General features: G+C 52.1%; 6 protein-coding genes across 6 annotated transcripts; 3 read left to right on the top strand and 3 right to left on the bottom strand.

The window, feature by feature from the left end:
* Nucleotides 1-1,331: 1,331 nt before the first annotated feature.
* Nucleotides 1,332-1,760, bottom strand: N7539_002194 (uncharacterized protein; the record flags this gene model as incomplete). The annotated part of the gene is made up of 2 exons (XM_056931797.1): nt 1,332-1,622; nt 1,656-1,760. 2 exons carry the CDS (start codon nt 1,758-1,760, stop codon nt 1,332-1,334), a joined length of 396 nt encoding a protein of 131 aa, XP_056793828.1.
* A 340-nt stretch (nt 1,761-2,100) lies between these two features.
* N7539_002193 (velvet factor family protein) lies at nt 2,101-3,427 on the top strand (the record flags this gene model as incomplete). The annotated part of the gene is made up of 4 exons (XM_056931796.1): nt 2,101-2,331; nt 2,421-2,500; nt 2,603-3,079; nt 3,151-3,427. The coding sequence occupies 4 exons, from the start codon at nt 2,101-2,103 to the stop codon at nt 3,425-3,427; spliced, it is 1,065 nt and encodes a 354-aa protein (XP_056793827.1).
* A 5,496-nt stretch (nt 3,428-8,923) lies between these two features.
* N7539_002192 (putative IgE binding protein) lies at nt 8,924-9,494 on the top strand (the record flags this gene model as incomplete). Its single annotated transcript, XM_056931795.1, has 2 exons — nt 8,924-8,935; nt 8,988-9,494. The coding sequence occupies 2 exons, from the start codon at nt 8,924-8,926 to the stop codon at nt 9,492-9,494; spliced, it is 519 nt and encodes a 172-aa protein (XP_056793826.1).
* Nucleotides 9,495-10,135: 641 nt separating this feature from the next.
* On the bottom strand, nt 10,136-11,834 carry N7539_002191 (Ribosome assembly protein 4; the record flags this gene model as incomplete). Its single annotated transcript, XM_056931794.1, has 2 exons — nt 10,136-11,548; nt 11,610-11,834. 2 exons carry the CDS (start codon nt 11,832-11,834, stop codon nt 10,136-10,138), a joined length of 1,638 nt encoding a protein of 545 aa, XP_056793825.1.
* A 556-nt stretch (nt 11,835-12,390) lies between these two features.
* On the bottom strand, nt 12,391-13,739 carry N7539_002190 (HNH endonuclease signature motif containing protein; the record flags this gene model as incomplete). Its single annotated transcript, XM_056931793.1, has 4 exons — nt 12,391-12,732; nt 12,790-12,951; nt 13,009-13,292; nt 13,361-13,739. 4 exons carry the CDS (start codon nt 13,737-13,739, stop codon nt 12,391-12,393), a joined length of 1,167 nt encoding a protein of 388 aa, XP_056793824.1.
* Nucleotides 13,740-14,410: 671 nt separating this feature from the next.
* Nucleotides 14,411-15,553, top strand: N7539_002189 (SWIB/MDM2 domain protein; the record flags this gene model as incomplete). The annotated part of the gene is made up of 5 exons (XM_056931792.1): nt 14,411-14,417; nt 14,512-14,648; nt 14,754-15,188; nt 15,260-15,310; nt 15,368-15,553. 5 exons carry the CDS (start codon nt 14,411-14,413, stop codon nt 15,551-15,553), a joined length of 816 nt encoding a protein of 271 aa, XP_056793823.1.
* Between the last annotated feature and the right edge of the window lie 525 nt (nt 15,554-16,078).

The following is a 16,078-nucleotide window of genomic DNA, read 5'->3' as shown; positions in this document are numbered from 1 at the left end:
ATGCAGGCTGGCAAAGCAGCATCCGGTGGCTGTGACTGGCCGCACTGGGGGCCGTCAAAAGGCGATGGAGCTCGATGTTTCCGGAGATACTCCAATCAACGGGTGCGGATCGTCCGCGCGCAAAGGCCCTCTTTCTCTGCCGAAGACCGCATTCTTTCCCCCAGAGCTGACTTCCGCAAACGGTTCATGCAACATGGAAATCCCCAAAGCGTCCATCTTGGGGCGACCTTTCAGCCAAGCCCAACAGACGCCTCAACGGTGACTGTCATTTCTGGTCGAGTGACCACGCCATAGTTCATCGTCCATCGTCCATCGTCCATCGCCGCATTCTGCCCAGAACCCAGCGCAGAGGGGTCATCTTCTCCCATCTGGCAAGCGACGCATGGACTCCTAATTGCTCGAGGGCGGAGCGCATCTCGACCGACGGTGAGAGGGTCCTCATTCGTCCCCTCGACACAGAGACCCGACCGGCTGGATCGAGGTTCCTGCGCCGGCAGCGCGGATCCTTCTTCTCTTTTCTTCTATACGATCCTGTGATTTGTCGGCTGTGCAGTTCTGAACATCTGACAGCCTGTGAGGAAGCAGAAGGGGCGACCTCGAGTGGGTCAGTGGTTGGGTCACTTGCAGTTTTTAAGGCAGAGATGCATAGAATACGGAGAGAATGGTAAATTGTGTGTGGAGGGAAAAGAAGGAGAAGGAGAAGGGGGAAGAGAGAGAGAGAGAGAGCAGATAAACCAAGGCGCTCGGTAATCCGCATAGATCAATACGCCAACCTGCTGCAGATCAAACAGCGCAACCAAAGTAAAGACGATCGATTGCACCTCGTCGGAGATCCAAGAGTCGGCTCTCCAGTCAAAGCGATACCGAGGAAACCCGAGCGAGGTCGTGGCTGAACAGGCGCCTGTTCTTTTTTAGTCTTTTTGCAGTCCTCTCCTTTTGGAGGGGGCTCTTCTTTACACTTCCGGTCATTCAATTTCGGTCCCTCGAGAACGTCACCTCTGCTCCTCCCACTTCTGCCCGCCTCCTGCCTCTCGTACTTTCCCCCGGACTCTTTCCTTTTCATCTCTTGAATGTCAAGGCCCCCAGTTTCCTGTGCTCTTCACTGCACCCTTCGGTCTCGACTCTGAACCTGCAGAACGGTCAATTCGGTCAGTCGCGAATCCTGCAACGCTCGTGTGAGTCGGACCAGCATATGTGGACGATTGATCCGTGGATGGCCAGCCCATCTCCCGCATATCCTGCTTACGGATCATGGCTCAACCACAACCCGTACTGGATCTTGAGCGGGTTGCGACCGGCGGGTGCGATCCCTAAGGGCCTCTACGTGAATGCTAATATTTGAGCCATTGCAGGTATTGTTGAATCAACTCCATCACCACACATTCTGCCAAACCGTCCCCCGCCTCTGGGACGCTTCGTCGCCCAACCCTGTGCGCCCGCACCATTTCCGCTTTAAGTGCGCAGTGTCTTTTCCCCCTCCGCTCAGCCTCGTCCCTCCACGATTGCCATCCCAACTCGACCAGCACAACCCCGTACCGACAGCGTGGTTCTCGGTTCTTGAGTCGCCACTCCCGCGCTGCTTTCCGCTGGTTTGGCCTGGGGCACCGACCATCCTTTCCTTCCTCTCAGTCGAATTTTCACCTGCTCGTCCTAACCCTTTCGCGATCGGGATCGTCATCGCCACATTGCTCTGCGTTCCCCGCCATCATCTTCAATCCCCCGTTGCGGCTGACTTGCAGTTCGCCGCCTATCTCCTCCATCTACGCCGAATCAGTGCCTAGGGCCGATTGAGCGATCCGCCCTGATAGAAGCACGCGATCCTTGGTCTCCGATCGTGCGCAAATAGGATCCCTCGCGTCCGTTTAAGCTCCCGTCTGGAGTCAATGCTTCAATTGTGACGTCTAGATTCCGCGGGGTCGTATGTCAAATTGAAACCCAACCCCGCCGCTTTTGCTTTCACATCCACAGATTCTCCTCTGGACCAAATTCATCTTTCATTCGGATCACTGTGTTTCAGCTGAGACAAGTTGTCCGCTGTTTCTTTTTTTTCTCCGACTTGTGTACGCCCGTTTGTCCTCGGTTCCTCTTTGAACGCGAACCATGTATGCTTTAGATCAAGAAAGGGCTCACCCGGTGCCTCCACCACCACCACCACCGCTCTCCATGGACCGGATGCCTGGTCCCTCGGCCGCCTACTCTACGCCAGGTCCAGGTCCCATGCGAACTTCCGACCATCTGGCGCCGATTTCAACATGCCACGAGGGTCGCATCTGGTCTCTCCAGGTCGTTCAACAACCCATTCGAGCTCGCATGTGTGGCTTTGGTGACAAGGTGAGTGGTCAACTCGGCGCATGCGACGCAAAGGACATCACGCGTTCGGTTAGTACCGAAGTCTGACTTTGCCATTCAACGCCCACTAGGACCGACGACCGATTACCCCGCCACCCTGTATTCGATTAATCGTGCGCGATGAACACACAGAGAAGGAGATCGATATCAAGTATGGTCCCTGCTCCTTTTCTTTTTCTTACCCGGACCGCTGTCGGGGTGCAAGTCGTCATTACCTGCTGCTGACCTTGGCTTTTTTTTTGTTCTCATCTAGCGAAATCGACACCTCATTCTACGTTTTGACCGTCGATCTCTGGAACGCGGATGGCACGAATGAAGTGAACCTGGTCAAGCACTCCGCTACCTCTCCTTCCATCTCTACGGCTATGTCCTCCTCGTATCCACCTCCTCCGCAGAACATGTCCCCAACCTATCCTGGCTACGGCCAGGGTGGGTATGGACAACCCGTCGGATATCCACCGATGAACAACTATTATGGGCAACAGCAGATGTACCAAAACCCATATGGTCAAACAGTCGGTTATCCACCATATGGCTATCCTCAAGGAGGGCAAATGCCTGGAGCTATGTCCCCTGCGCCTCCCATGGCCGGCGGCCAGGGTGGCATGTTCACCAGAAATCTAATTGGCAGTCTGAGCGCCAGCGCCTTCCGATTGACGGATCCGGACAACAAGATTGGAGTCTGGTTCATCCTCCAGGATCTGAGTGTCCGAACCGAAGGCACTTTCCGGTAAGGCTCAACGTGAAGAAGGCGGTGCGTCGTTCAGTTGGCTTTTTGCATCTAGCTAACTTGTTCGACAGATTGAAGATGAGCTTCGTCAACGTTGGTACACAATCTCTCGAGAGCACCAACGGTGCACCCGTAATCAACCATGGATCCGCCCCGGTTCTTGCCTCGGTGTTCAGCGAGCCGTTCCAGGTCTTCTCGGCAAAGAAGTTCCCCGGTGTCATTGAAAGCACTCAATTAAGCAAGTGCTTCGCTCTCCAGGGTATCAAGATCCCTATCCGCAAAGATGGTGTGAAGGGACCACGGGGTCGTGGAGGAGACGGGGATGACGATGATGGTGACGATTTCTGAGCGAGGAAAGTACGTTCATCAATGAAATGATGAGACTGAGCAGGTTCAACTTCAGACGAGAGGTGGAGGAGAAGGAGACGACACCGTTCGGGCGGAGGGAGAACATTCTTCCACTCGATCAATGTACCCCGGGGCACAGGTGGGCCTCCCTCGCTCGGGTGCGGCCAAGATCCTCGGCACGCTCACTGCCTCAGACCTCTCTCCTGAATGTCAGAACACATGGCTCGTATGCGTGTGTGACGATTGACGGTAACATGGATCCACGTTTCGTTCTTTCTCGTCTCTGTTGCTTCTCGATTTTGATTTTTTTTTTTCCTTTTCTTCGCTCTGGGCTGGCGGTTTTCAAAGACTTTGGGTGGTGGGTCAAAATAGGCGGCGTGTTGGCTTTCGATACGGTGTTATTGGTGGCCTGCTTGTCCTGGTACCTTTCATCGTTGGTCTTGGTGTTTTGTTCTTGCTTCTCTTGCAAATCCTTTTGTGTTGTTTTGGTATGGCTACACGGACTGGCGCAGGGAGTTCACCTTGGCTGTGAGAAGCTTGTATAATTTTTTTTTTTTTTCGATTCGTGAGACCTTTTCTCTTGGAAGAGGTTGAATCACGCACGTTGATACCAAGGATGCGCAAATCCCTGCTCGTATATATTATTGATCATTCGATGGATTGTCCTCATGTATCGCTTTCTGATCCACCTCTGGTCTTGCCATACTTGTTTATATCTACAACCGTAAAGTACCTGATGACCATTGCGAAGGGTTTCGGGAGTCGAGGTCGTGCCTCTTTGAAATTCGAAACTCCCTTCTCCTTGCAGAGCTACCCGTTCAGGCAGTAGTAGATCACACACCATGTGGTCATACAAGGCATTTACAATAGGCGCAGGGGCTTCCACTGGCCAGGTAGGCTCATCTGCAACGTGGGACACTGGGCGGTCAACCCGCGGTTTTTTTGACAAGCAGGTTTGGAAAATGACTAGTCCTGTAGACGAGAGGTTTCCACCACGCCTCGGCCGGATACTCTGACCGGGTTGACGTGCTGCATTCTGTATGCGCAGGCGAGGAATTCTGCAGGGTATACTGGTACGATCCAGGACCTATGCCGATTGTATTTGAGGTCGTTTCATGGGCGTACCTTCATTATCATCATCATCATCATCATCCAGTTCTAGGTAGGATTCGAGTGAAACCTCTTACATATGAGCTGCACCTGGCGTATTGTTAGTCTTCTCAAGGATATATTTGCTGAATTTATTCAGTGCTAATGAAGGCAATGCACGATACTTCTGGACCTTGGTCAAGCCCCGTCTCCGCACCTCCAGATTTCGTTAGGTAGAATCCGGTATGTATTCAAGGTGAGCACCCCCCCCCCCCCCCCCCCCTGGGGCCGCCGCGAGATGCCGTCTACCCACCAACAACATCCGGAGCTGAGACATCAATATATCCCACAGGGAAGCTAGTCGTCACTTAGTCTCCCCTTGAGCCGGCCGGGCACAAAAGACGTATGCATGTTTCACATGGGAGGAAAGCATCCATCTTCTTGGAAAAGACGGTGATCCTTTTCAAAGGACACTTGGCTGGTACTTTGAGCGTAGAATCTCTTTCAGACTGATTGAGCAACGACTTCTCGAAGCGTTCAGGGGCTTTTGAGACCCAAGCAAAGGCCGAAATGGAGGAGGTTGTGGATGTGATGTGCGGTAGGTGGTGAGACACGCAGGTTCCATTGTCCGAGGAGAAGTCTCTAGAGTATGGTGTACACGGGGAGTATTGCAAAATGCAGACAGGCGGGTGGGTAATGGTATAGGTAGTTCCATAGCTAAGCGTGCAATTCAATGATGGTTTAAAACAGTCTTCAATCTTACAACCGAGTTACTCTGGGTGGAACCTTCCCGCAGGAGGTAAAATCAAGGATATGTAGGACGTAGGTTGCCCTCAAGATGAGGTGGTAAGGTTGGGAAGTGATCATTCAGTCTTGGAAGTAGTTTTACCTCAGAAGCCAGTGCGTTTGATGGTCAACTGCCACCTACGGGTAAGGCATCCTCTCTGGAACTAAGTTACCCGAGACGTCCTCCCGTCCCTGGAGAACAACGTCGGATATATCATCCACCTGATGGGTTTTCGTCTCGGAAGATCAAGGTTGATCGCTCGATTGAATGGATTGAGGCACGAATATATATTCACCAAGTTCATATTCAGATACCGTTTGTGCTCGTCATACTGATCTAGTATTATGGAATGGAAATAGAATGTCCCTGGAGCCTCTTTAGTCTTGAAAAAGGTGGACGTTTGAATAAAGAAGAAAAAAAATAAATAAGCACGCACAATTTATTTGTATACTCATGTTAGTGCATCTGCACAGATCAATAGAGACAGATCAAGAATATTATGGGATCGGAAGGTCCAACATCGCCAGTAGCTAATTATGGCTCGAGGTGAGCGCTCACGTAGTAGGATACCTTGTGTGAAATACATGATTCCACCAGACTTTGGATCCGTCCGCTATACTGGCATTCCGAATGGAGAAATTCCCTGCCTGGCTGCATCGACTACAGTGCCTGTGGAGCCCACCTCGGGTTGAACAGTCGGACTAGGACATGATTTATGTTTCTCCCCCTCTCGTGATGGATGGATGGATGGATGGATGGATGGATGGATGTGAACTCGACAAGACCAAGTCTATGATGTTTCTCTTCCGGTGCTTGATGAGGTTCTTTGCGGTGGCCAGTCTGCAGCGGGTGGAACCTCAAAAACAAGCGGACTCGTCAAATGTTGAGACAAACTGTGTGGCTCACTTGTTGCTCCCGTCGGTCGGCTGAGGAAGGGCACTCTGCACGATCCTGTCGGGTGGATGCTCGAAACGGATGAGAAGGTCGCACCGAGGGAGCAAGAGCATGAAGTCAATGGCCTGCACCCACTGCAAGATGGGGTTGATTGCGCTAGAATGAGAAGTAAGACTGTAGAGGACGGTGGTCCTGTAGTTAGTAGTGTGAGCAACCGAGAAAACACAACAGGAAGCTGTTCCGCCGAATCCGATCGAAAGACGAGGGCGACGATCTGCATTCCTAGTTGCGAGATGCGGTAAGCATCTCCACTACCGCGATGGGGAACACACACTCTAGGGGGCCGTCCCAAGGTCCAGGGGGGGGTGTTTCTTTGGAGTTCTTCACGGGCAACTGAGACCTTGACTGAGGGGCTCCACTGCTCCAGTGTCGAAACGTGCCACGCAGGCCAGCACCCAAACGATGACTCGGGTCGGGCCAACTTTAATTGAAGACCATCTGGCAGATGGCATCATCGGGCGGAGGGGCAGTCGGGTATGTGGGTGTACTCTGCCATGGGATCCCATGGCAGAGTCTGTTGGTGATGCCCGTTGATCACCTCCTGAGCTCGACTCCACCGGTTCGTGGGCCGAACGGTTGGAACATTGGGACAGTCTGATTGTCAGTTGCCTAGTATGATGGTATGGTACTATCGAGAAAGAGTGATCATGATGGTGATCGTCATCACTTTCTGCGCAGCTCTCTACGTGTTTCGCTTCAAGTCTTCAATCCTCTCCGTGACCATGAGAGTCGCGCGGGTCATGAGTCGTGAAGATGGTACTGTGAAGCCAGATCGAACTCGGACTCCGGCTCTAGTAGCTTATTCAGTCGAGGTAGTAGTCTTACCTCCTACTTACTCAACTTGCTCCCAGGTAGTCTTACCTCCTACTTACTGCTCAGTACCGTGGTCAGTACTACCAAGTCAACGTTAGTTAGTTTAGTCGTACTTACGACTTACATCACTTTCGCTTCGAGTGCGCATAGCCTTGATCCCCTTGATCCCCCCGGACCCCAGAGGACCAGGCAACGTGTCCGAAGGGAACTCCATAAGTACCTCGTCCTACCAAGTGACCGAGTAGTAGTACTGACTCAGTACTCCTGAGGACCGTGAGAAAAGTAAGTCCCTGAGTCCCGTACTCAAAGTCATCTCATCCGGGGTATTCTTCGTCTGCCTCCGTCGGCGGAATGAGGCCCACCGCACGGCAACTGAGACATGGACGGATCTGGCTTAGTGCCCAGTTGGGCGCCTGGGAGTGCAGATCTTCTCGGCATCGTGGCTTGCCCGGTGGAGACTGTCAACTGGTGCCTCCCGCCGGCTTGCGCCGCACATCGAGGAATGTGGTGAGGAGAGTGAAACATGATCGCACGGAAGATGGGCTACCATGGGGGTTGGGTTCGATGACGAAGAGGCACTCGATGGTGTTGTGTCTGGTTCTGCTTCTTTTTTTTTTTTTTTTCTTTTCTTTTCTCTCGGTTCGATTCTTGGAGAAGGGGCTTGAAGGGGAGCTCGGAAGAAGAGGCGTCCATTCGCTGGGAGGCTATTATCCTGCTAGGCTATTCAGATCAACGAAGCAAGTCTCAGCTATGCACAGTACAAGTACAGAAAAAGAAAACAAAAAGTACTCCCGGAGCACAGGCTATCCACGTCTGGTGGAGCAAACAACACATCCAAGACAAGGCGAACAGGAAATGATGACAGGATTCCGATGGCTTTGCCTGGTCAGAAGAGAATATCACCGGTGGATGAGAGTCGTGTCTTGGGCCTCATGGTCTCTCTCTCGCATGGGGGGGGGGGGGGGGGGGGGGGGGTTTCCCCGCCAGTCAAGGGCCTCGGAAACAGCATCCAAAGCGACAAGAATAGTATCGTGGGCACTGGCAGAGCTCATTCTTCCGCAGCGACACTAGTTCAACGTTGCATCATATCCATTTTTTCAACCGAAACGCAGTCGTGACTTCGTGAAGAACGGTCGGTTCTCCTCAAATGTCTCACAGATACTCCCACTGGGGACACTGTTGTCTCTCCCATCCCGTCGCCACTCGGCAACTCCACCGGCCGGGGAGAAGAGACCAACAAAAAGGAGAGAAAAGGAAACGGCCAAAAAAAGAAAAAGAAAAGAAAAAGAAAAGAAAAAGAAAAGAAAAAGAAAAGAAAAAGAAAAGAAAAAGAAAGACAACACGATGGAATCGATCGATGCGGTGACAATTGGTAAGCTGAGAAGGGAGCGGGTTGACTACGTGCCTCGAGGGAGACTACGTGCCTCGAGGGAAAACAATTAGCCTCTCAGCCTTCCGTTGCTGTTCCAACGTCTGCCCTCAATTGCCCCCATTTTCTATTCTCGGAACCACAGCCAAATCCAACTTCTCCTCGACCGTGGGTCCACCACCACCACCGGCACATCCACCGACTCCCTCGGATTGCGGAGGAAATTCACCAGACGAAACATCATTATCGACTAGAGTAGGGCACAAGAGTGGACGATCCGAGGATGATCATCTCTCTCGACCTCACCAGGCCCGCGCTTCCCAGGGTCCGAAGTATAAAGAGAACCTCCATGCCCTCCCCCCTAGATGCTCATTCATTCCAATCATCACAACCACACTCACAATCGCAAACCTTCTCCTCTTCCACAAAGCCCTCACATCCAACCCTTCTCTATCCTCGAGAGAACTCAATCCACCTTGTCAATATGAAGACCTTTGTTGCCGCCCTCGCCCTCCCCCCTGCTGGCCGCCGCCGCTCCCACCAGCCAGACCTCTTCCTCCACCACTGCCTACGGCATCACTGCCATCCGCTCCGGCTCCCCCATCCAATATGCCACCCTGAACGCCTCCGGCCAGAAGTTCTACCTCGGCGGCAGCACCTCGTCCTACTGCCCCAGCGAGATCGTCAAGGATTGCCCCCCGGGCACCCAGACCGCCATCGCTCCCAGCGGCAACGCCCTCGACGTCGAAGTCCCCGGCGGCCAGCAGATCTACGTCGATCCCACCGGTGCCGTGAGCTTCACTCAGGCCCACTCTGCCTCCATGCCCGCTGGTTCCGTGCAGGGCGGCTTCACCTTCGAGACTCAGGCCGATGTCACTTACTGGCTCTTCAAGGGCGACGGTCTCTTGGCCTGCCCTACCTCCGACAACCGCTACCAGGTCTTTGCCCCCGTCGACAACCTCAAGGTTCCCTCCGGCAACAAGGACGACTGCTTGGGCTTCTCGGCCCGCGGCATCCCGTACACCGATGCTGCCCCTGCTTGGCAGTACTCTTAAGCGGGTGCTTTCCAAGGTCTTCTTGATGGGATTCGGAAAGGAGAAACATGTGGCGGAGTCCTGTAACCTACTTGGTACATCGTACTTGGTAGGGCATTGCTTTTGCCATTCTTGTGACCGCAATCATTGGAAAGGAAGGCCGTACCGCGCAACCATTCCTTCAAATTCTGCATGAGCGTCTGTGACTTTTGGTTCATTACTGGGGGCCCTTGTTCGTTCCCCTTGAGATGATAATAGTTGACCTATTACTCAAACTTGTCTTATAATAGACTAATACATTCCTTTGCTATTGCGATCAATTCTTCCCCCCCCGTAAAGAGACTGGATGGATCTTCAAGATTATCACAAATCACAGTACCGTATATCGTAAATGCCATCCCGCACGGATGGATATAGGGCTCGAGTCAAAGTTCTGGGACAGTCCTCAAACCATGGGACAAGTACCGAGACACGGCGCGCATTCATCTACCGAGACAGGACTAGTTACCATCAGCATCCATGCCTTGATGTCTTTTTCTTGACCATGGTCGAAACATTCAAAGTAACGAAGGAAATCAGAAATGGGTATCTTTTTCTATACAAGACGAGACTCTATAACTTTGTTCTTTTTTTTTTTTTTTTTTTGGTACGCGCAACACCTCCTAGTTCCGCCAGATTCGAATCGCCTTGTCCTTACCACCACTCCCCACTTTTTGTCCATCCGGACTCCAGTCCACGGCAAACACCTCATCTTGGTGTCCCGGCAAGTCGGTGGCCAACTTGCCCGTCCGCACATCCCAGACCTTCAAGGTGGTATCCTTGGACGAAGAGACCAGCATCCGGGAGTCAGCCGAGAAACAGCACTGATACACCGCACCGACGTGGCCGCGGAAAGTAGTGATGAATCTGTGTTGATAAGCACCGATTAGCACATCGAAAATGGTAAGATGTAGGGCCTCAAATACGTGCTCAAGGGGGGAAAATGAATTGACGTACTTTCCATCGCGACCATTCCACAACTTGACGTGATTGTCGAATCCTGCGGATGCAATATAGGCCATGTCCGGAGAAAAAGTCACATGGTTGACCTCCTTCTGATGACCAAGCATCCGCGCAACGGGCTTGTTGGAAGTCGACGGATCCCATAGATACATGGTGAAATCGTCACTGGCTGACACCAGACGTTCCACAATCTTGTTGTTGACGGTCGCTGCGTCTTCGAATCGCTTGCGAGCAGCCGCGACTCTCTCGGTCTCCGTCGCCGGCGTCTGACCAGTGTGATCGTGATAGGCCGTGCGGAGAGCAAAGTCGGTGGACAGCGCCAGGTGGTTCACACGGTGCGCATGGGCTGCCAGGGTCTGGATCAGGGTGCCATCCTTCGGGTTCCAAATCTTGATGGTCTTGTCGTGCGAAGCGGTGTAGATCTGACCAGTACCGCCCCATCGAACGCAGGTAACAGATCCCTTGTGGCCGGTGAGCACATGCTCGATGCGCTTGGAGACCACGTCCCAAATTCGCACGGTCGAGTCCTTCGAGGCCGACGCGAGACGCGGCCGTCCGGATTCCTGCAGGTGATACGGTTCCCAAGCCAGACTGGTAATCCACTTGGAGTGGCCCTTGACCGGCGCACCAAGCGCCTCGCCCTTCTTCGCATCCCAAAAGCGCACAGAATTGTCCATGCTGCCCGTTGCGATCATGGCGCCGTTGGGCGAATAGGCCACCGCCAGCACCCAGCTGGTGTGTCCTTTCAGGGTGTGCAGAGGGGTGCCTGTGTCGCAATCCCAGATACGAGCGGTAGAGTCCCCACTTCCAGACACCATTGTCGACGAGTTGACGGGTGAAAATTGTGTTGCAAGGATGGCCTCGCCGTGACCGGCAATGGAAGCCGCGCATCGTGAGACGGCCTTGACTCGGAAAACGGCTTGCGGAGTGAAGAATAGAGGGACCGTGTCTTCGGTGGTTTTGATCCCGGGTTGCAGAAGTGAGTGATACAAGTCCGCGAGAATGTCAATGGTCTGTCCGTCTTTCTTGTCGGATTGGTATGTAAACCGATATGGCACTCGATCATCATCTTCCTACAACTGGATATTAGTCGAGGACTCAATAACCTCTTCGTATGCTCGCCACGTTACTTACATTGCCTTGCAAGGTGTTCAATAGCGTCTCGAGATTCTTGATGTTGGCGTCGGCAACAGGCACCGAAACCGCAGGACCGGTAGCATTTCCGGTGGCTTGGTCGAAAAATTGGACACGAATACTGCCCAAATCAGTGGGAATACTCTGAATCTCTTGCTGTTCTCTGGCCTTTTCAGCCTGAGCAAGCTTTTGACGCTTGCTAGGGGGAGGGAGAAGGGTCGCCATGATTGGTGATTTGGAGGTTGATGATGGAAGAAATTTTGATTTGGGCAGCTTATCTTATCGATTGGAGGCCCCCGGATATCTGATCGCTAACTACTAAATAGACAAGGACGCCCAGCCGGGCTTATCAGCCCTTATCGTGGCTTATCAGCACTTATCAGCAGGTAGTGGGGCTTGCTTCCTGTGGTTGCGCATCTGCTGCACAATAATGCTGGATGCACTGCGGCACATCGGCTTGCCCATGTGGACCACCTTCTCCCTGCATCAGATTCAATGAACCGGCCTCTGAGTAGGAACGACGACATGTTTCGTAGATAAGCTGTGACCATCGCTATTCCATCAACTTTACTTCTTCGGCTAGTCCAGAAGCATGAAAATTCTCGTAAAGGCGCTAGTGCATCTCGAGGAGATCAGTACTTGGGAGTTTATTAGATTTACTACAACGATTCAGGATGATTTTGATGAATGATGTCGAATGGCAACAACAAAAATACATGATACTAAATGAGAGCAATAATGAGATATGGCTATGTGTTTTACGACCGGGAAGATTAGAACACTAAACCTGGATATGGTCAGCAAAGGCTACGTGTAGCACCTCCTCAAGGTTCAATGATCCGTCCTCCGGCAAGGAACGACCACATAAATCGTGCTTGAGCTTGAACCATCGTTGTTCCACCAACTTTACTTCTTCGGCCATTCCGGATGCATGGAAAATCTCGCAAACGCGCCAGTGCATATCGAGGAGATCAGTACTTGGAAGTGGCTTATCCGCGTGCCCGACCGCCTGTCGAAGGGTTACTATAGCACCAGCCGGTAATTGATAATTGAAAAGTAATCGAAGCGCTAATTCATGCTCGTCTGGTTGCCATTTTTTAATTTCGTAACAGTTAGGAATTCCCTTTAGACCATGGTTAGTCGAAAGCATGGATGACCGTGGATCAATCATTGATCTTACCGTCGGTCGAAGCGCAATCAGGAAACGCTGAAAGGCTCTGTGTAGCTCTTGGCGAAGGGTTATGCCATTTTCCAAGGTGTTGATCTTTGAGGCTGCAATCGCCTTGGTCTTCGGGAATGCGGTGTAAATCGAAGACCACTTGATCGCGGTATCATGATCATCCTGTTAATATTAACAAATTGAGAATTGAACCCGGAAGAAACCGAGTCTTCTTGGTACCTTTTTGTTAAAGCCTCCCAAAGAGAATGGTATGATATGATGAACTTCAAGATAATCTCGTTGTTGCCCTTGATTATTTGCTCTCGGGAGATGCCTCTCCTGTGGCATCTCGTGTTCAAAGGGGTACGAAATAACACAGTGATTACCATCCCGCTCGCGACAATCCCGGACCCAGTCATCTGAGCGGCTTAGGGGTTCTGGTAGCCTAGCCGCGACCCTATCGATGCTTTTCTGACGCTTATGGTGAGGTGACGGCGTAACAGGCTCCTTGCTCACGGATTTAACTAGTAGTAGATGATTTGGTCAGTAAACTTAGGAACAATTGGCAGGGTCAGGTAACAAAAATACTCACTAGCCTCCATAACGGCAGTACGGAAATTCGCAAAAACATCGTAAAGCATTTGATCATCCCCCCGGACGTCAATGATATCTTGAGCGAGCGCATCGCGACCGCCTTCTGGTAACCATTGCAGTGCTTCAGTAAGAACGTTTTCAAGTTTGTCTTCATACTCGCGCCCGTAACACTTATACTCGTTAATGCGCTTGAACGCCAGTGCCTTCAGCTCCTCCCATGTGTTTTGACTTGCGTGCTCAACTGAGGAGATACTCGGCCCGGAGGACAGGGATGGAGCAGGCCAATCAGTCTGCCGACGTTTGAAATCCGAAAGAGCAGGAGATTCCGCATCTTCTTGTCTCCGCTTTGACATGGACCGAGTCATTCTGGTATCCATGATTGGCCGTTGGCGGTTTTGGCTGGTAGATGAAGACGGGATGGATGTGCGACGGGGAAAGTGGGGGTGGATTGATGTTTCTTATCGGCAGCGTGGACGCCGATAAGCATGGCCCGCGCCGTGCTGTATCTGGACCTTGTTGCCTGAGGCCTGTATCCCGTGACTTTGGAGGTTGGCGCTTCGGGTCTTTCCTGGCCAGCCCCGACCGGCACCAGTGCCCGTCCCGTCCACATTTGAGCCCGTGACGGTCGGGCCCAGTTGTATAGCTGAGTCAGCATCTTCCCCAGGCGCGCGTCACATCGCAGCTAGCGTGAGCAGTTGCTTTCGGAGTTACTGCCGACGCGGGGTCTGCTATGAGCTTGAGATCTGGACAAAGTTGATACTTGGAGCTTGTGATTTTATACTCGACTCAATTGCTTGATTGGCTCGCCTCCCGTTGTGCATTTCGTTCAACGTACATGCTCTCGGCCTCATCGTTGTCCCCCGCCGTCCTCAAGCGCCAGTGCGACTATACCTGCCTGATCCTGCACGAAAGCGCCGTCTGACAGCATCGACATCGAACTCGCGACCGAGTCTTCAAGGGTGCCGTTGCTTCTGCCATTATCTGCATTATACGACTGGTCATCGAGCATCATCCACAAGACAAACTTCAACTGTGCAGAACAGCCATCATGTCGCGTACGTGACCTCGGAGCACGACCGCTGTTAGCCTCCGTCGCAGACCAAACATGCCGGCAAGCTTCCGATTGTGATTTCTAACATGGTCTCACAGTGTCATCGGAGAAGCGCGATGAATACTCCCGGATCATCGACTCGATCCTCGCAAAGAGTGATCTGAACACAATCTCTGAGAAACGGATCCGGAAAGGGCTTCAGGAAGTCATTGGCTATGATCTCACTCCGCAGAAGGTGGGCGCATCCCGTGCAGCTGTTGCTTGAGCGCACGCCGTCGACATGATGCCAGCAAATCAAACACATTGTGGGTGATCCTCGTTGATTACTAACAATGGCTAGGCTGAAATCAAACAACTGATTATGGAACGCTTCGATATCTTTGCTGGTAACAATGGTGGTCAATCACCCGAGGAGACACAGACAACAAATGGCCAAGCACATGCGAGTTCTGTGCCCTCGCCCCCTCCCTCTACCTCGCCTGTGAAGCGGCAGACAGATAGCGAGGATGCTCCTGAACCCACAAGTGCGCCGCCTGTCGCCAAGAAACAAAAAGTCGATACGGATGTCGATGCCGACGCTGCATTCGCGGCCAGGCTCCAAGCGGAGGAAAACATGCGAGCACGGCAAACAAGAGGTGCAGGCACGAGACGCGCCGCTCCACCTAAGAAGAAGAGCAAGCCAAAGACATCAAAACGTGTAAAGGCCGAGGATGACTCGGATGTTGATTCCGGTCCAGATTCTAAGAAGGAGGTCAATCGGTCAGGTGGATTTCACGTACGTTGTATTACCCGTGCCCTTTCTTACATTCCCGAATTCGATGCCTGGCTCACATTTTCCCCCATTAGAAACCCTTGAATCTATCACCTCCGCTATCCGCATTATTAGGCGAAACAACGGTATCTCATGACGGTCCTTTACTCTTCCAAATTGCCCTGTGCTAATACCCAAGCCAGCTTTCGCGCCCACAGACAGTCAAACGGGTCTGGCAATACATCCGGGAGAATGAGCTCCAGGACCCAAGTGATCGTCGTCAAATTCGCTGTGACGACGCCATGCGGGCTGTGTTCAAGCAGGACCGAGTCCACATGTTCACCATGACTAAGATTCTCAACCAGAACTTGTACAACCCTGAAGAATAGTGAACAGTGGTTTGTACGTGAACTCTGGCCACTATTGTAGAACAGTCGCCAGCTTTTGTTCCAGCCAGGCACCTTCCTCATTTGGTCACACAGTACATTTGAGTCCTTTTCGTGGTTCCTTCTTGCATAGGGATGCCGGCCTTGCAGCTTTACTTTCAGTGACTTTCTTCGAATCGCGTTATGGCGCATCAGTAGTTCCTTCGTTTGATTGATTACTGTTCTTTTACTGGCATCTGGCGGGAGTTGATGCAGCACTCGAGAAATGGAACCATTAGCAGATTTCTCCTGTATTTGAGGCCTCCTATTGCGAAAATTTGTGTGTCTTCAATTCGTTCGCAAAGGCATAAGATGCGGAATTGCATATGTAGATTTTGTGCATGACTTTGGCTTAGAGATCGTGACCAAGGAGATTGCGGGCATCTGGGCACCCATGCGTTTTCAACGCCAACATCTCCTGCAGAGAGAAGATGCGAGACATGTAGATAGCTCTCATGGTTACGAATTTTCCTAGACTAAGCTAAGCAG

Source organism: Penicillium diatomitis, assembly GCF_028827545.1.
Source record: "Penicillium diatomitis strain IBT 30728 chromosome Unknown utg000002l_segment0_segment0, whole genome shotgun sequence".
Classification (NCBI taxonomy): domain Eukaryota; kingdom Fungi; phylum Ascomycota; class Eurotiomycetes; order Eurotiales; family Aspergillaceae; genus Penicillium; species Penicillium diatomitis.
This window is presented reverse-complemented; position numbering and strand designations above follow the sequence as displayed.